At 43.6% G+C, this 17,239-nt stretch overlaps 1 protein-coding gene across 1 annotated transcript in view; it reads right to left on the bottom strand.

Moving 5' to 3' along the window:
• Positions 1 to 17,239, bottom strand: part of snx29 (sorting nexin 29) — a 695,647-nt gene that overhangs the window by 258,584 nt on the left and 419,824 nt on the right. Inside the window, exon 16 of the mRNA XM_055651849.1 lies at positions 5,134 to 5,250. Within this exon, the coding sequence (XP_055507824.1) occupies positions 5,134 to 5,250 (117 nt within the window). The remainder of the gene's footprint in view (positions 1 to 5,133; positions 5,251 to 17,239) is intronic.

Raw genomic sequence — 17,239 nt, forward strand, 5'->3', positions numbered from 1 at the left:
TAATAATAATAATAATAAAAAATTTTATTTTCGGGCGCCTTTCAAATCTCAAGGTCACCTTACAAAGATTAAACAGAGAGAATAAAAAACCATATAGTCGGAGAAAAATAAATAATAAGGACATCATCAATACACAAATTAAAGACAGAAATCGCTCCAAAGACACAAAATCAAAAAATCTAAACAAACACAATGTGAAGAGAGAGCAGCGGCAGCTAAAGCGCGCCAGCGTCCACTCTCCCTTCCGACAGCCATCTTGGACACAGACTAACAAAGTACCTTACATACAGAAAAATCATCCCCCCACAGTGGTTACCACCGTGGGGGAAGGCACAAAAGTCCAGTCCCCAACCCCAGTTCTCCCAAAACTCAGGCCTATTAAGGCCACCGCTGTTGCCTCAACGGAGGCCCGATGTTCCTGGCCGTTCTAGCCGGGTGGTCTTGCCTCAGCGTCGGGGGAGTCCTCACAGCGGCTGGGCCACCTGGAGCGGCCGCTTCCTAGCAGGCCACTCCCTAGTAATAACCACTCCACTAACTTCCACCCCCTGACTATCTTGAATTTCAGGTACGTTGTTGGTGTCTTCCACTGTGAAGACTGATGTTGAACGTTTTCAAGTCATCTGCTGTTTCTTTATTCCCCATTATCACTTCTCCTGCATCATTTTCCAGCGATTCAATGTCCACTCTTGTCTATTTTTTACTCTTTAAATATCTAAAGAAACCTTTGCTATCCTCTTTTAAATTATTGGCTACTTTCATATGTTATCTTTTCTCACCGTATTGACTTTTTAGTTGCCTTCTGTTGTTTTTTAAATGCTTCCCAACCCTCCAACTTCCCACTAATCTTTGGATCAGAAGGCAATGTTATATGCCTTCTCTTTTTGATTCATGCTGTCCTTGAGTTCTCTTGTCAGCCACAGTCGCCTCATTCTTCCCTTACAATCATTCTTCCTCTTTGGAACAAAACGATCCTGTGTCTTCTGAATTATTTGCAGAAATTCCTGCTATTGCTGTTCCACCGTCATTCCAGCTAGTGTCCCTTTACAATCAACTTTAGCCAGCTCCTCCCTCATGCTTCTGTAATCACCTTTGCTCAAGACGGACACATCCGATTTTACCTTCTCCCTTTTAAATTGTATGCTGAATATATCATATAACTAGACCAAGTGCAGACCCGTTGGGTCTGTTCCCCCAACGTGCGGTTGTGAGAGGGGGGGGCGGCATGTAGCGTCACACACACTAACTATCCCCCCCCACCCCCGCCGCACTCACGCTAATTACCCCCTTGATATTATAATAATATTATATAATTTTTTCCTTTTACCCCATAACCACCCTATCTACTGATGCATAGCCCCCAACTTGCAGTCACATCTAGAGGGGGGGGGGGGGCGGCAGGGGTAGAGAGTGAGGGCAGAGAGAGAAGGGGCAGAGACAGAGAGAGAGGCAGAGACAGAGAGAGAGGGGCAAGAGGGAGAGGGGGTGGAGAGGAGAAGAGGAAGGGTGGGTGAGGTGGAAAGGTGGGGGAGGAGGGGAGGAGAGAGAGAGGGTGAGAGTGAGGGGGAGAGAGAGGGGGTGCTGAGAAGGGGAGAGGTGGGGAGCAGAGGGGGAGGGGAGGGGGGAGGGAGGGGGGAGGGAGGGAGGGAAGAGGGTAGGGGGTGTGGAGGGGATGGGGTTTAGGGGAGGGTGGGGGAGGGGAGGAGGAGAGAGAAGGGGAGAGGGAGGGAGAGAGGGAGGGGGGGGGGGGGGGGAGGAGAGGGGGGAGGGGGGGGGAGAGAGAGAGGGGGAGGAGAAGGGAGAGGGAGAGAGAGAGAGTTGGAGAGAGAATGGGGGAGGGAGAGGGAGGAGAGAGAGGTAGGGAGAGGGTAGAGAGAGAGAGGGAGAGAGAGGGAGAGGGAGAGAGAGGGGGGAGAGAGGGGGGAGAGTAGCGAGAAGGAGGGAGGGAGAGAGGGAGGGAGAGGCGGAGGGAGAGAGGGGGGAGAGAGAGAGGGTGTGCTGAGAGGGAGGTGAGGTGAGGGGAGAGGGGAGAGGTGGGGAGCAGGGATGGGGAGGGAGGGTGGAGGGAAGGGGGTAGGGGTGTGTGGAGGGGAGGGGGGGGTTTAGGGGTGTGACGGGGGGGAGGGGATGGAGGGGAGGAGGGGGAGGAAAAAGAGGGGGGGGGGAAGGGGGGAGAGAGAGAGAGAGGAGGGGAGGAGGTCGAGAGGAGAGAGGGGGGAGAGGAGGGAGAGGAGAGGGGGAGGGGAGGAGGAGGGGAGAGAGAGAGAGGGGGGTGGAGGAGGAGAGAGGGGGACGGGGAAGAGAGACGAGGCAGTGGAGAGGGGGGGAGAGGGGAGAGGGGGGGTGGGAGGGGGGAGAGAGGGGGGGGAAGAGGAGGGGGGGGAGAGGGGGGGGGGGAGGGGGGGGAGGGTGGGGGGGGGGGGGGGGGGGGGGAGAGGGAGAGGGGGGAGGAGGGGGGGGGGAGGAGAGGGGGGAGGGGGGAGAGGGGGGGTGAGAGGAGAGGGGGGAGGAGGTGAGGGGAGGGGGGAGGAGGGGTGGGGGAGCAGGGAGGGTGGAGGGAAGGGGTAGGGGTGTGTGGAGGGGAGGGGGGTTAGGGGAGGGACGGTGGGGGATGGGATGGAGGGGAGGGTGGGGGGAAGGAAAAAGAGGGGAGAGATAGAGAGAGGGGGAGGCAGGGAGAGTAGAGGAGAGGGGGGGGGGGGGGGGAGGGGAGGGGGGGGGGGTGGAGAAAAAGGGGGGAGAGGGAGGAGAGGGGGAGAGAGGGGGAGAGCAGAGGAGGGAGGGGGAGAGAGGGGGAGAGGGGAGGGAGGAGAGGAGAGGGGGAAGAGGGAGGGGGGAGAGAGGGGGAGAGGGGGGAGAGGAGAGGGAGAGGGGGGAGGAGGAGGGGGGGGGGAGAGGAGGGAGAGGGGGGGGGGGGGAGAGGAGGGGGGGGGGGGGAAGAAACGGGGGGGGGAAAAGACAGGGAGTGGGGGGGGAGAGGGGGGGGAGAGGAGGTAAAAAGAGAGAGAGGAGGGAGAGAGAGGAGGGGAGAGAGAGGAGGGGAGAGAGAGAGAGAAAGGGAGAGAGACAGGGGGAGAGTGAGAGAGAAAGAGAGGGATAGGGAGAGAGAGAGGAGGGGAGAGAGAGAGAGGGTTCCTTTTTACCTCAACCCAAACAACCATTTGCAGACAGTGCTCTTTTTCCTCAAACTAACCATATTTTCATTTTCAAACCACATTATGGGTACTCAGCTGTGGAGACATTTGTTCAGTGTCATTCAGAGCTCTGATTGAGGCACACCACTTCCTGACTTCCTGGTTTTACAGTCCCTCCCCCTCCCTCCAGCAGGGACAGCAGAGAGAATGGGGAATTGTGTAAAAACATTAATATCTCTATCATATTTCATCGATGGGAAAAATCCTCGGCACACATACGGCGGAGGGGGGCTCTGAGCGAGGTGGCCAAAAATGACGGCCGTAGGTGGCGGCGTTCTCTCGGAAATCACAGCACAGAAGGCCAAAACCGGTCAAAAACAGACTTTTAATAATATAGATGGTCTCTGCCTCCGAGTACCTTAAGCTCCCTAATCAAATCCGGTTCATGACACAATACCAAATCTAGAATTGCCTTTTCCCTGGAAGGCTCCACTGCAGGCTGCTCTAAGAAATCTTGTCAGTACTCTACAAATTCCCTTATGGAATCCAGTACCAACCTAATTTTCCTAATCTGCCTGCGTATTGAAATCTCTCATACTTAAATTTTGGAAAAATACAACCATACCAACTGTTAAAATGTGGATTAGGAATATGATGGACATAGCACGCCTTGAACAAATGAGACTCCGACTAATAGATAAATATGACCAATTCTTAAGGAGTTGGTCTCCTTTCATCGACTTTTTGGAATCATGTGATGCAGCAGTACCGTAAAGATTGCTGATTTCAGTTCATGACGTGGATAGATCTACATCTCCGAATACAGACTTGAAAAATTCTCTTTTAAGGGGCTTTCTCTTCTATTTCTACTTTCCACTTTTTCTTTTTCTTTTTTCTTTTTTATATTCACACTTCACATTTTTCTACTCTTTACCATCTATTTTTCCACTTTTTCCTCTTTCTATTGTTTTCTTTTTCTTGTCTTGCTTACTTCCTTTTCATAACATAAAACTAGAGGTTGTGCATAGAATGGATTACGGTATGACATAGTTGGCACCTAAAATTAGGTTCCACTGTACTGTTTTGTACTGTATTAACTTCTAATAAAATAAACAAAAAAAAAAAAAAAAAAAAAAGAAATCTCGTAAGCACTCTACAAATTCCCTCATGGAATCCAGTACCAACCTGATTTCCCCAATCTGCCTGCGTATTGAAATCTCTCATGTGCACCGTAACATTGCCTTTCTTACATGCCGATTGTATCTCCTGATGTAATTTGTACCCTATATCCTGGCTACTGTTCGGGGGGCCTGTAAATAACTCCCAGCTGGGTCTTTTCCATTTGCTGAAGGAACAGGGGCTATGGATATGATTCGATATCCAACAATTTAATACATTTAATAGTGCACAAAATACTATCTAAAAATCAATAGAATTAATCAAGTGTATGTGTTTAGTAATCTAACAATATTTTTGGGTTTCCATATATTAATGTTGCATTCAGACTCTAGTTATGATTAAGTACAGTATACATCAAAACAGCTTCATTGTCTACTCAGAGATTCAATTAAGCTGAACCGCACGTTTCTTGAATTCATTAAACCACTCCAACGATAATCATATTAGTGCAGAGATATTCTGCAATTTGATTAAACGTCTTAAAATACGACTGTAATTCATTTTTCTTTGCTCCTTTGTGAATTTCTTTTTATGCCCCCCTTTAACTTATTTTAATGCCTCTTCCAAGAAGCTGCCTCCATACGATTAAAGAAAAATAAACACTTCAAAGGAACGCTCTTTGTACTCGTTTCTCAGATATTTTTCATCCCGATACTACAATCATTCTTTGTCTCTTGTCTCTTGATATTTGATTCTCGACTATTTCTTTCCAAGTTACTTTTGGTAACTTTAGCCACACTTTAGATATCCTTTGTTATCTTCTCTCTTTGCAGATTGTTCAAAATTATCACAGTTTCGGAGGAGATTGCACAAAGCTACTTACTGGTCCTCTTAAATCAATAAGCTCCTGTCTCATCTGGGAGATGAGGGCTTCCTTGGCCATCAGTGATCTGTGCAGCCTCTCATTGAATTCTATCAGCTCTCCATGCATCTCTGCTACCTGAAAATAAAGCACAAAAAAATATTAGAGATGAAGAAACAAAACCAACTGATATTAAACATTAAGATTTCAGTTGCACCAGACCAATAGCAAGCAAAGTCATTAATAGCAAGCAAAGTCATTAATAATATTTCACAACTCTGATGAAAGGTCCTGGAGCGGAAACGTTAAGGGGCTGTCCCACTTGGATGACCTAATCCACGAGTTTAGAAGACCCTAGATGAGTTGAAAAGCCAAAGTTAAAGATCTCCTATGACCTCCTACGACTATGTCTACGACCTCCTACGATCCCCCTCGACCTCAGTCTTCCACATCTAAGACCAACTATGACTAGCTACGAGTGGAGAATTATCACGTGATAAAATGATGTCATGTTTGCATTTTCTTTCTCAGGCCAGTTACCGACTCACAACTTTTTACCATGCCGATCTTTTTTATACTCGTGGACATTTTTTATCAGGCTGGAAAAAACGCTGCGACCTACTTGAGGCCACGAGTACGCGGAGACCACTCACGAGCATGAGGAAGAGTTACGAAGACCTCCTGCGACCTCGTGGCGACCATGCTGCGAGTATGAGTCAAGAGCAAACTCGGCAGAGGTCGCCAATTAGTTCGTGAAAGTAGGACAGGGGCATTAACTGTTTCTCTTTCCAGATGTAGCCTGAAGTGCTGAACCTCCCTAGAATTTTCTGATTTCTTACTTCCAACATCTGTGGCTTTGTGATTTTCAGTAATAATGGGCTGGATTGTGCTCATTCCTGCCTAGCGAGATAAGAAAAATATATTGACGCAGCCTAAAATGATAAAAGATAAACCCACATCAAAAGATTCTCAATCTTTATACCACTGTTGCAAATAAAACGTACATTTCAATTTAAAATTCAGAATAAGGACATACCAAAAGTGATAATTTATACTGACAAAACAGTGCTCCCCGATAAGTGTTTAATAATGTACAGGTACACTCGCACACTGCTAGAAATAATCATTCTGACCACTAATTAATTTGACAGCAAAGAAACAAACTGCTGATGGAACTCAGTGGGTCAGTCAGCAGGTGTGAAAGCAAAGGAATAGTTGACATTTTGGAGTAACTCAGCGGGACAGGCAGCATCTCTGGAGAGAAGGAACGGGTGGCGTTTCGTGTCAACAGGGTCTCAACCCAAAATGTCACCCATTCCTCTTCTCCAGAGATGTCCCATTGAGTTACTCCAGCATTTTGTATCTATCTTCGGTTTAAACCAGCATCTGCAGTTCCTTCCTACACTGTTGATGTTTTGGGTGGAGGTCCTACATCAGACTGGAGTCCTGTATCAGAGTCTCAACCAAAAATGTCGATTGTCATTGCCAGACCCACTGAGTGCCTCCTGCTCTGGGTGACAGTGGGTGTTTTGTGCCTCTGTAATTCATTTGGCAAGACACTATTTTTTGAAACCTGTGTGAATTTTATTATGTAATCTATAAAAATTTGTTTTAACTTTTGCGGAGTATTACAACAATGACGGAAAACATTCCACATTGCAACATGCTTTTCTTATTTACAACTGTACGATCCTAACTGTGCAGCTGGAGGGTGAGGCAGTATCTATGGAGAGGATCTCTGGGGAGAAGGACCTAAAGAAGGGTCTCGAACCGAAACGTCGCCAATTCCTTCTCTCCATAGATGCTGCCTCACCCACTGAGTTATTCCAGCATTTTGAGTCTACCTTCGATATTTTTGTTTAGTTTTGTTTAGAGAACCTCCTAGCAGGTAAAGCAGACCAATTCCAAAAGACGTGGTCTATGTTTCTGGACCTATTACAAGTATGAGGTGCAATAGTAATTAAAAAAAAAAAAACAAATATATAAATAAGTGGTAACAGGACCTGGTAACGGGAGGTAAAACAACAAAAACAGACTTGGTTGGTAGTCCCCTTTCTGCGGAGTTTAATGTTATAATAGAGCAATTGTTTCTATTTTCTCTTTCTTTCTTTTCTAGGGTCTATTTTCTCACTTTACTTCCTTCTCTAACTTCTTTCCTAAGGGGTTTTCTTTTCCCAACACTCTTGCACTTCACGACTCTCTTGCACTTTCTTTACTTTCCTTACTTCTACCTTTTTCTTAAAGCTCAAAAAAAATGAAGCGGTACAAAAAATGTATTAAGATATATGTGTTGTGTAGGATTGTAATTTACCGTACTTCTAATAAAAATAAAATTAAAAAAAAAAAGTTTTGTTTAGAGAAATAGTAGCCCTTTGGCCTACCGAGCCCTCACCGACCAGCTATCCCCGCATATTCATGCTATTCTACACACACTAGGGACAATTTACATTTATACCAAGCCAATTAACCTACAAACCTGTACGTCTTTGGAGTGTCTAAGGAAACCGAAAATCTCTGAGAAAACCCACGCGGTCACAGGGAGAACGTACAAACTCCGCACAGACTGCACCCGTAGTCGGATTGAACCCAGGTCTCTGGCGTTGCAAGCTCTGTAAGGCAGCAACTCTACTGCTGCCTGTTATAAATTAAAAAACTGTGACCAAAAATCTTTCTGGATCACCACTATAAATCTTTTGTCCCCAAACCAAATTGCACATCCATGCTGTTTCTTCTCAATGTTATTTCATGGGATTCAATGTTGCTGCCACAGTTAATTTGTGGCAATTGAAAAAAAAACCTGTTAAAATTCCAAAACCATAACAGATGGCAAGTCCTGAGGTGCTATTTCCCAGTTGTCCTGATGGCCTTTTTGACAGCTTGCTGCTGTCAAAGGTCTTTTTAAATAAAATTCAAAGACCTCTGACATAATAATCTAAATAATGTCTGACAGAGATATTAAAAAAACATTACAACTGGACAAACATTAATTTAAATAATTACCGAAAAGTTTTAATTTGATACCTCTATGGTTTGAGGAATAAATTTCAAACATTAAGGCGTTTGTAATCATCTGGCACCATGCCTATGTCCAAAGAATACTTAAAGATTGCAGGTGGTGCCAATGTAATTTTGACACTTACATCCAGATTAGCTTATTACACTTAAGTACAGCCAGCCTCTTTGAAAACCCTTTTGTTATCCATTTTTAACCTGTCATGTAACTGAACTGCAACCTTCTTAACAATGACTTGGTGCCATCTTTTTTCATGATCATAAGTTATAGGAGCAGAATTAGACCATTCGGCCCATCAAGTCTACTGCACCATTTAATCATGGCTGATCTATCTTTCCCTCTCAACCCCATACTCCTGCCTTCTCCGCATAACCCCTGAATCCTGTACTAATCAACAATCTATCTATCTCCGCTTTAAACATATCCGTTGACTTGGCCTCCACAGCCTTTAGTGGCAAAGAAGGAAACACATGCTTCTGTCATGCATCAATCTTCCTTTGTTTCACTTTACACTACTATACACTGTATGTTTGACAGCATACATTTTCAGTAGACTGCAAAAGACGTAATTAGTCTCCAATTTGCATTGATTGCTAAATCTTCAATTTTCAGATAAGTACCCCCAAGCAATTTCATATTAAGGCAGTCAGCAATTAAAACTAACATTGATACGGTCCAAATGAACCTTATCTACAGTGCACCTCATTTAATGCTTGCTTTCATCCTTTGGCCTATATAACATCCAACATTTTCAATGGGACATCAAGTGCTGGAGTAACTCAGCAGGTCAGGCAGCTTCTCTGAGTAACATGGATATGTGACTTTTTGGGTTGAGATCCTTTTTCGGACTCATTGTAAGGGGGGGGGGAGAGAAAAACTGGAAAAGGGGAGAGGCAGGATAAAGCGTGGTAGAATTGGAGAATTCAATGTTCATAACGTTGTGTTGTAAGCTAGCCAAGCGGAATATGAGGTGCTGTTCCTCCACTCTGGCAATGGAGAACCAGGACAGAAAAGTCAGCGTGGGAATGGGAAGGGGAGTTAAAGGGGAGTGTGATCAGGAGAGCCAGTAGGCCTTGGTAGATCTAAAAGTGTTTCAATGGACAAGGTTCTCGTGACAACACATTTCCTCTAATCTTCTACTGAGTGACATGTAATTAAACCTCCAGAATCCTTAATTTGCAGGGTTTAGAGATCATATTCAAAGTCAAACATTTGCTCTCGGATACATTTAGCCAACATCAGGCGATATTTTTTCAGCCGGACATCTTTAATTAAAGCTATTGATCTGTTGTGCAGGCAACCACTAAATACTCTTCACTGTGTAGGAAAGAAATACAGATGCTGGTTTAAATCGAAGGTAGATACAAAATGCTGGAGTAACAGCGGGTCAGGCAGCATTTCTGGAGAGAAGGAAGGGGTGACTTTTCGGGTCGAGACCCTTCTTCAGACTCTTCACTGTCTGGCTTCTGTCATGTGAAAATCCCTTTTGCAATAAATAATAGTTTCTGAAAATATATTTGTACAGCCTTTAACCATTCAGAGACGCCTGCATTCAGAATATTCATAGGCAATTATCCTTGCAATGATTTGAGGACATGGTCTTGTTCAAATTACATTACTGATTTGCTTCTGAATAGAAGATAGACACTAAAAGCTGGAGTAACTCAGCGGGACAGGCAGCGTCTCTGGAGAGAAGGAATGGGTGACGTTTCACGTCGAGACCCTTCTTCTGAAGGCTTCTGAATAGATGCAGATCTCACTGAATAGATGCAGATCTCACTATATATAGATACTTAAACAAATTTAAAGGCCTTTGGTATATTGTGCCAGATGTAAAAAGTGGATATATTTTAATAAAATAAAAACAGAAAATGCCGGAAATACTCATGCAGCACCTATGAAGTGTGACACAAGATTAATATTTCAGATTGATGACTGTTCAGCAACTAGGGCAAAGTGGTAGAAAAAAACATGCTTTCTGCTGCAGAGAAGGAGGTGGGGCAGAGGAAACAAGTATGATAGGATAGAGAACAAGAGACACTGAATTACACAAGTGCCAGTGGTACCAGTTGACAGTTGGCAGTGAAGGTTTGTTAATGGAACTGTGAGATATAAAATACTAAAGTTGTTAGAAACTTGAAATGAAAGATTGCTGTTCTATCCAGATGGTCACATAGATCCAAGGAAGAAGAAACATGTTACAGAAACTGAGAATGCACAACAGATCAGAATTGGAGAATTTCAGCATGGCTGAATATTGTGCTTTTGCTTAACAGCTCAATATCAAAACCTATAATCATTTGTGCAGAATGCAGCCTCCCAATTCTCAATTAATTCCAAAAGACACAAGAAGGCCGCTCTCTTTTGATTCAGCAAATCGAAACAACAACAGACTTGACATTATCGAGCATACCCAGCTTGTCAAAACCTCACACAAGCAGTGAATGTGTGATACCGAGACCAATACTTGGACGAACAACAGGATACAGAAATGTGTTACCGTTAAATAGAAGGCTAGATATTTAGATCAGGGAAAGACGTGATAATCATTGCTATGAACGAAAACATTAGAATCTCATGGAGAGTTTAAAGAGGAATTGATGCAGATGCAATGGTATCAAAAAGGAATGAATGAATGAAAGAAATTCCATATGCCAGATCACCAGGTCTTTTTCCGCATTGCTTGCACATTTTGCCAAGGCGAGGCAATCAGCCTGAAATGGAGAATCCATGCTTACGAACCGTCGTTATATAGATCTGGAAAAATCTTGATATAGTTGAGCCGAAGAATTGTTACAATCTTGATCAAACAAGTTGGAGATTTACATATTAATCATATATTGTATAATACACACCATATGTTGTATCAGTACCTCTACATATACAGATCCCATGCAAATAATGAAGTTGAAGCATTCAAAGGATGTGATTATTAATTTCTGACATTTCATCTTTGTTCTCATATGAGGAAGAAGCCTTTATGGGTGTGAGATAAAAACAACAGAACTCCTGGAGAAAAGGAATAGGTGACGTTTCGGGTCGAGACCCTACTTCAGACTCGAAATGTTACCTATTCCTTTTCTCCAGAGATATTGTCTGACCTGCTGAGTTACGCCAGCTTTTTGTGTCTATCTTCGGTTTAAACCTGATGCATCTGCGGTTCCTTCCTACACAACAGAAGAGTAATCATCACCATTCTGCAGCAATTGATGCTGTAGAAGAGGATGTGCAATATAATTGGAATAGGGTGTTTACTGCTAGGAGGGTGAAGGGCAGAGCTCCAGCAGGTTTGCATTGTGTCACGTCACTTGACCGTGGACATAGAATCAGCCCCTCCAGTTTAGTGTGGTCGGTCCATGCCCACCAAGTCCTCATGATTATCACCCCGTACACTAGCACTATCCTACACACCCAGGACAATTTACAATTTTACCGGAGCCAATTAACCTACAAACCTGTGCGTCTTTGGAGCATGGGAGCAAACCGGGGCACCTGGAGAAAACCCATGCAGTCAAAGGGAGAACATACAAACTCCGTCCAGTACCCGTAGTCAGGATCAATTCCGGGACTCTGGCGCTGTAAGGCAGCAGCTCTACTGCTGCACCACTATGCCGCCCTAGCCGTACACTAACGCTATCCCTCAACTCTTTCTCCACTACATCGACGACTGCATCGAGGCTACCTCCTGCACCTGTGCAGAACACATGGACTTTATTAACTTCACCGCTAACTTCCACCCTGCCCTCAACTACGCCTGGGCTATCGCTGACACCTCTCACCCCTTCCCTTACATTCTGCTTCCCAAAGTGTAAAACCTCGCACTTACTCAAATTAAACTCCATCTGCCACTTCTCTGCCCATTTCTCAAGCTAATCTATATCCTGCCGTATCATCCGACAGCCTTCTTCACTGTCTGCCGGTCCTCTACATTTGATGTCGTCAGCAAACGTACTCACCAACCCATCTACATTTACGTCTTTATCATTTATGTATTTATCACAAAGCGCTGAGGTCCCAGCACAGATCCCTGCCGATCTCCAGTGGTCACAGACCTCCAGCAGAATATCTAACTTCCATCACAACCCTCTAGAATCCAGGCAATCGCTTTCCACTGCAACAACTGTTCCATGACCAGACTTGTTTCCCAATGCAAGGTCCTGTATGGTCGCTCCTCAAGTCAGATTAGCCACATACTGTTTAAGGAAACCTTCTTGGATACACCTAACTAATTCTGTCGCATCTAATCCTCATGCCCCAAGTCCTAGTCAATATTGGGGAAGCTAAAATCACCCACTATAACAATCCTGCGGTTCTTGCATCCTTCCATAATCTGTCTACATATCTGATCTTCCATCTCCCAGTGGCTACTGGATGGCCCATAATATAATCCCATTAGATTAATTGCTCCTTTCTTATTTTTGGGCTCAACCCATAACACCTCATTAGAAGTATCCCCCAGTACGTCTCTCTGTGTACTGCCTGACACTCTCCCTGATTAGTAAAGCAACTCCTCCACATCTTTAACCCCCTTCTCTATCCTGTCCAACAGGTGAGCTGGGATTCAGTATTGAACAACTGATAGGTGCAATAGGGCAGTAGTGAGGAGCAACAAAAAGAAAAAGATGAGGTGGAAACAAAAAGAGTGGAATAAACTTTCTATAAATATTCAGGTTTCAACCAAAATGTTGTTTGCATAATTTGTGAGTAAATGTAAGAGAGAGAATATGGGACCCATGAAGACCACTGCCAGTGAGAGTGTAATGGATACTAAGAAAACAGCACAAATTTTAAATGGACGCTTTGTATCTGTTTTCACAGCGGAGAGAGAAAGGGCAAAATACCATTGGTACGAGGGAATTGTAAAATAAATCAAGTGAGAAAATCTTAAGGATTTAATATTAGTAGAAAATGGTAATGGAGAAATTATGCAAGATCTAACTGCAAGCCCCCGGGGGGATGAAAGGAAATGGTTGAAGATATAGAAAATGTGAAAGTCATAATTTTCCAGCATTAAGAATCGTGCTATTGAATTGGAAAATGGAGAATTTCAGTTTTACTAATTAAGAGGGAGTAGTTGTAGACCTTGCAATTCAATGTCAATGTGTCAAAATTATTCAAATGTGTTATCAGATGTGCCAGCGACCGAGTTCTGGCTCATCTATGATTACTGCACCACAGTGCACGTGCACAGAAATCAAAGACACGTTGATTGAGCAGCATTACATTACCCTTTAAATCTCACTATGATTTTTTTAACTTATGAAGTGGTTATTGGAAACCCATAAACATAAAATTCACCAGTTCCCTTTATCCACTGTGCCAATTGCAACCTCGTAAAACTCCAACAAATCTGTCAAACATAATTTCCCTTTCATTAAACAATGTTGACTCTATCTACAGTAACTGTATTGTGACTTTTCTAAGTGCTTTACTACCACTTCCTTAATAATGGACTCTACTACACTTCCTTTGATGTCGTAGGACTATCCTGCCTGTGATTTTTTGTTTTCCCTGTTACTACTTTCTTAAATATCAGTGTTATATTGTAGATTTCTGATATGCTGGGATATTTCAATAATCCAAGAAATGTTAACGTATCTTGTGTACACAAAAAATCAAATGAAACTAACGCCAAGGCAGCCTCTATATGAAAAAAAGTAGATTTATATCACTCATATAAGGCTGCAGAGAGTAGAGGGCTCAACTATACTGCTTCCCACTTTTGAAGTGGGAAAGATTTGATATGAACCTGAGAGGCAACTGTTTTTACAGAAAGGGTGGTAGGTATTTAAGAATAAGGGGTAAGCCATTTAGAACGTAGACGAGGAAACACTTTTTCACACAGAGAGTTGTGAGTGTGGAATTCTCTGTCTCAGAGGGCGGCGGAGGCCAGTTCTCTGGATACTTTCAAGAGAGAGCTAGATAGGGCTCTTAAAGATAGCGGAGTCAGGGGATATGGGGAGAAGGCAGGAACAGGGTACTGAGTGGAGATGATCATCCATGATCACATTGAATGGCGGTGCTGGCTCGAAGGGGCGAATGGCCTACTCCTGCACCTATTGTCTATTGTAAACGGAGTGATCTGCCAAAGGAAGTAGTTGAGGCAGGTACTATCAGAACATTTAAAAACATATGGACAGATACATTGAAGTTTAAAGGATATGTGTCAAACGCAAGCAGGTGTGACTAGTGTAGTTCTAGTGTTGGTCGGCATGTGCATGTTGGGCTGAAGGGCCTGTTTCCATGGTGTATGACTCTATAAACAGTCAGGAAGACCCAATAAAAAGGTCTGATATTTAGCCATTCTTGGAAATCTTAGATGCTTCACCAAAGCATGTTAGTCATCAATGCCACACAAACAAACTCAAATCAGTTGCTGCAAGATGTTCGAAGAAGGAAAGCTCTCAAGGCTCATTTAATTTTAAATGGTGCATCAGATTCACTTAAACTTTCAACAGACTTGGGATCAGCCAGCTGTGCAAACTGCTTATTGCAACACGAGGTTGCCAGCAAAACTTGTGATATCACAGCTGTCGTTTTCACAGCCGTATCCAAGCCCGTATGGGATCCTGATGATGTTATGGGAGTGGTGTTTAGTCCAACTCTGATGGATAAGAATTTTAAGGAAGTGCTTCTTTCACACAATGAATGGAAAGAATTGGTAATTTGTATGAATGAATGAATTAAAAAGTTTATTGGCCAAGTATGTACACAAACAATGAATTTGCCTGGGTGCTCTGCTCGCAAGTAACAACACGACATTAATAAAACATAAAACATTAAAGCATTAAGTATAAAACATTATAGTTTAAGCATGTGAATGAAATAAAATACCAGAGCAAAAGGAGGCTACAGAATTTTGGTTGTTGAGTAGAGCATCTAAGATTTCCAAGAATGGCTAAATATCAGACCCTTTTATTGGGTCTTCCTGACTGTTTCTACTGCTCGTGACAAAAAGCTGTTTTTATGTCTGGCTGTGGAGGCTTTGACGGTCTGGTGTCGCCTTCTAGAGGGAAGTGATTCAAAGAGTTTGTGGTCAGGGTGACAAGGGTCAGCGATGATCTTACCTGCTCGCTTCCTGGCCCTTGCAGTGTACAGTTCATTAATGGGGGGAAGGTTGCAACCAACAACATTTCTCAGCTGATCGGACGATTCGCTGCAGCCTCCAGATGTCGTGCTTGGTGGCTGAGCCAAACCAGACCATGATGGAGAAGTTGAGGACAGAATCTACGAAGGCAATATAGAATCGGAGCGATCGCAATCTCCACTGTTGATTGAGATAAAAATGGAACATGCTCCTCCAGAAAGGTCTGCGGCAGGCAGAGAACGGCACGACCCAAGTCAGAAGACATGGTTAAAAGACATGGAACTGCAGAACCCAAGTCATACCAATGGGAAGTTAATGGCATGAGGGGAAAATATGAGGACCAAAAACTCACACGAGCCTCGAAGACCTGCAAGCTCTGGGTTGCATGAAAATAGAAAAGGTATGCAGTCTTTTATAAAATGATTCAATAGGAACGTTTTAGGGATCAAACTGTGCCCCTTGGAACAGAAACAAATAAACATAGAAAATAGGTGCAGGAGTAGGCTCTTCAGCTCTTCAGCACCGCAATTTAATATGATCATGGCTGATCAAAATCAGTACCCAGTTCCTGCTTACTCCCCATATCCCTTGATTCCATTAGGCCAAAAATGGGGATGAATAACTGAACCAGGGGAACAGTCCATTTGGATTGCTGAAAAAGAGTGGAAAATGTGTCTAGTGATAGAATCTCATTGAAGGTGAGAGACATTACAGATCACTGTCAAACCTGTATATCTGTTAAAAAAAAGGACATAACACAATTGATTTTCTAATCCTCAATGTCCAGCATCTATCTACCTGATGAAATTTACCCCTCTGTTCTTCATTAAACGGCAGGCTTGTATTGGTGATGTTTCGAAATCGTTACCAAGAGAATTACCTCTGGCACCAAACAGCTGGTGAACATACAAGATAAACAAAGAGTCACAAGCAATAGGGCTCTTAAAGATAGCGGAGTCAAGGGATATGGGGAGAAGGCAGGAACTGGGTACTGATTGTGGATGATCAGCTGTGATCACAGTGAATGGCAGTGCTGGCTCGAAGGGCTGAATGGCCTACTCCTGCACCTATTGTCTATAATATCTCCCTGATACACCAGTCTAACCATACACCCATGACTTAATCTTGGGTTTAAATAATGATATTAAGTATTCTAAGAAATTGTTAGTAATATTACATATTTTCCAAACATTTTCAATCCAGGAACAAGATCTGTTATGTACAAAAAAGACAAAACTCATCCGTATAGACCATTGCACACATTCAATGCCCTCGAGGAAGCAGTGGATCAAATAGTCATGCCGCTGAGGGGGGCCACGTTTAAATCTCAGCAAGATATCATGTCTACTTGGAATACAAGAATCATTTCATTTCAAACACAGAGCACTTTCAATCTCAAAAAACATTTAATCTCGGCTCACACTGATTGTTAGCAAAGGCTGCTCACGTGGAATTGCTATTCTTTTACAGGAAGGGCAAAGGATTAAATGAAATGTAACTTAATTGTTGTTTTGCTTCAAATCTTTAAATCCTGAATTTTAAAAGCTTAATTCTTCCATGTTAAGGACACCTGTACATATGAATGAGCTCAGAAGGCTGACATCGCTGGCTGCTGTAGGGCTGCAGGCATCTTTTGCTGGATAGGTACATGGCATGTGTGCCTTCTCTCCCCACCTACTCCATATACCTGAGCCGTAAAAACTCAGGGGCTAGGTCCACCAAGTATTGAGCAGACTTACTCACTCACACTGTGTGATATAACTCACTGAGATTCTGGCAAGCTGGCGTCCAATCTTTCCGCTTCTGCTGGCTTTCCTGTCACAGCTGTTTCTGTGATCTTCTCAATGAGTATTGTTGAGGCAGAGATAGATAGATTCTTGATTAATACGCGTGTCAGGGATCACGGGGAGAAGGCAGGAGAATGGGGTTAAAGGGGAAAGATAGATCAGCCATGATTGAATGGCGAGTAGACTTGATAGGCCGAATGGCCTCATTCTGTTAATATTGCTTATGAACTTATGAGCACT

This window comes from Leucoraja erinacea, chromosome 20 (assembly GCF_028641065.1).
Source record: "Leucoraja erinacea ecotype New England chromosome 20, Leri_hhj_1, whole genome shotgun sequence".
Taxonomy (NCBI): domain Eukaryota; kingdom Metazoa; phylum Chordata; class Chondrichthyes; order Rajiformes; family Rajidae; genus Leucoraja; species Leucoraja erinaceus.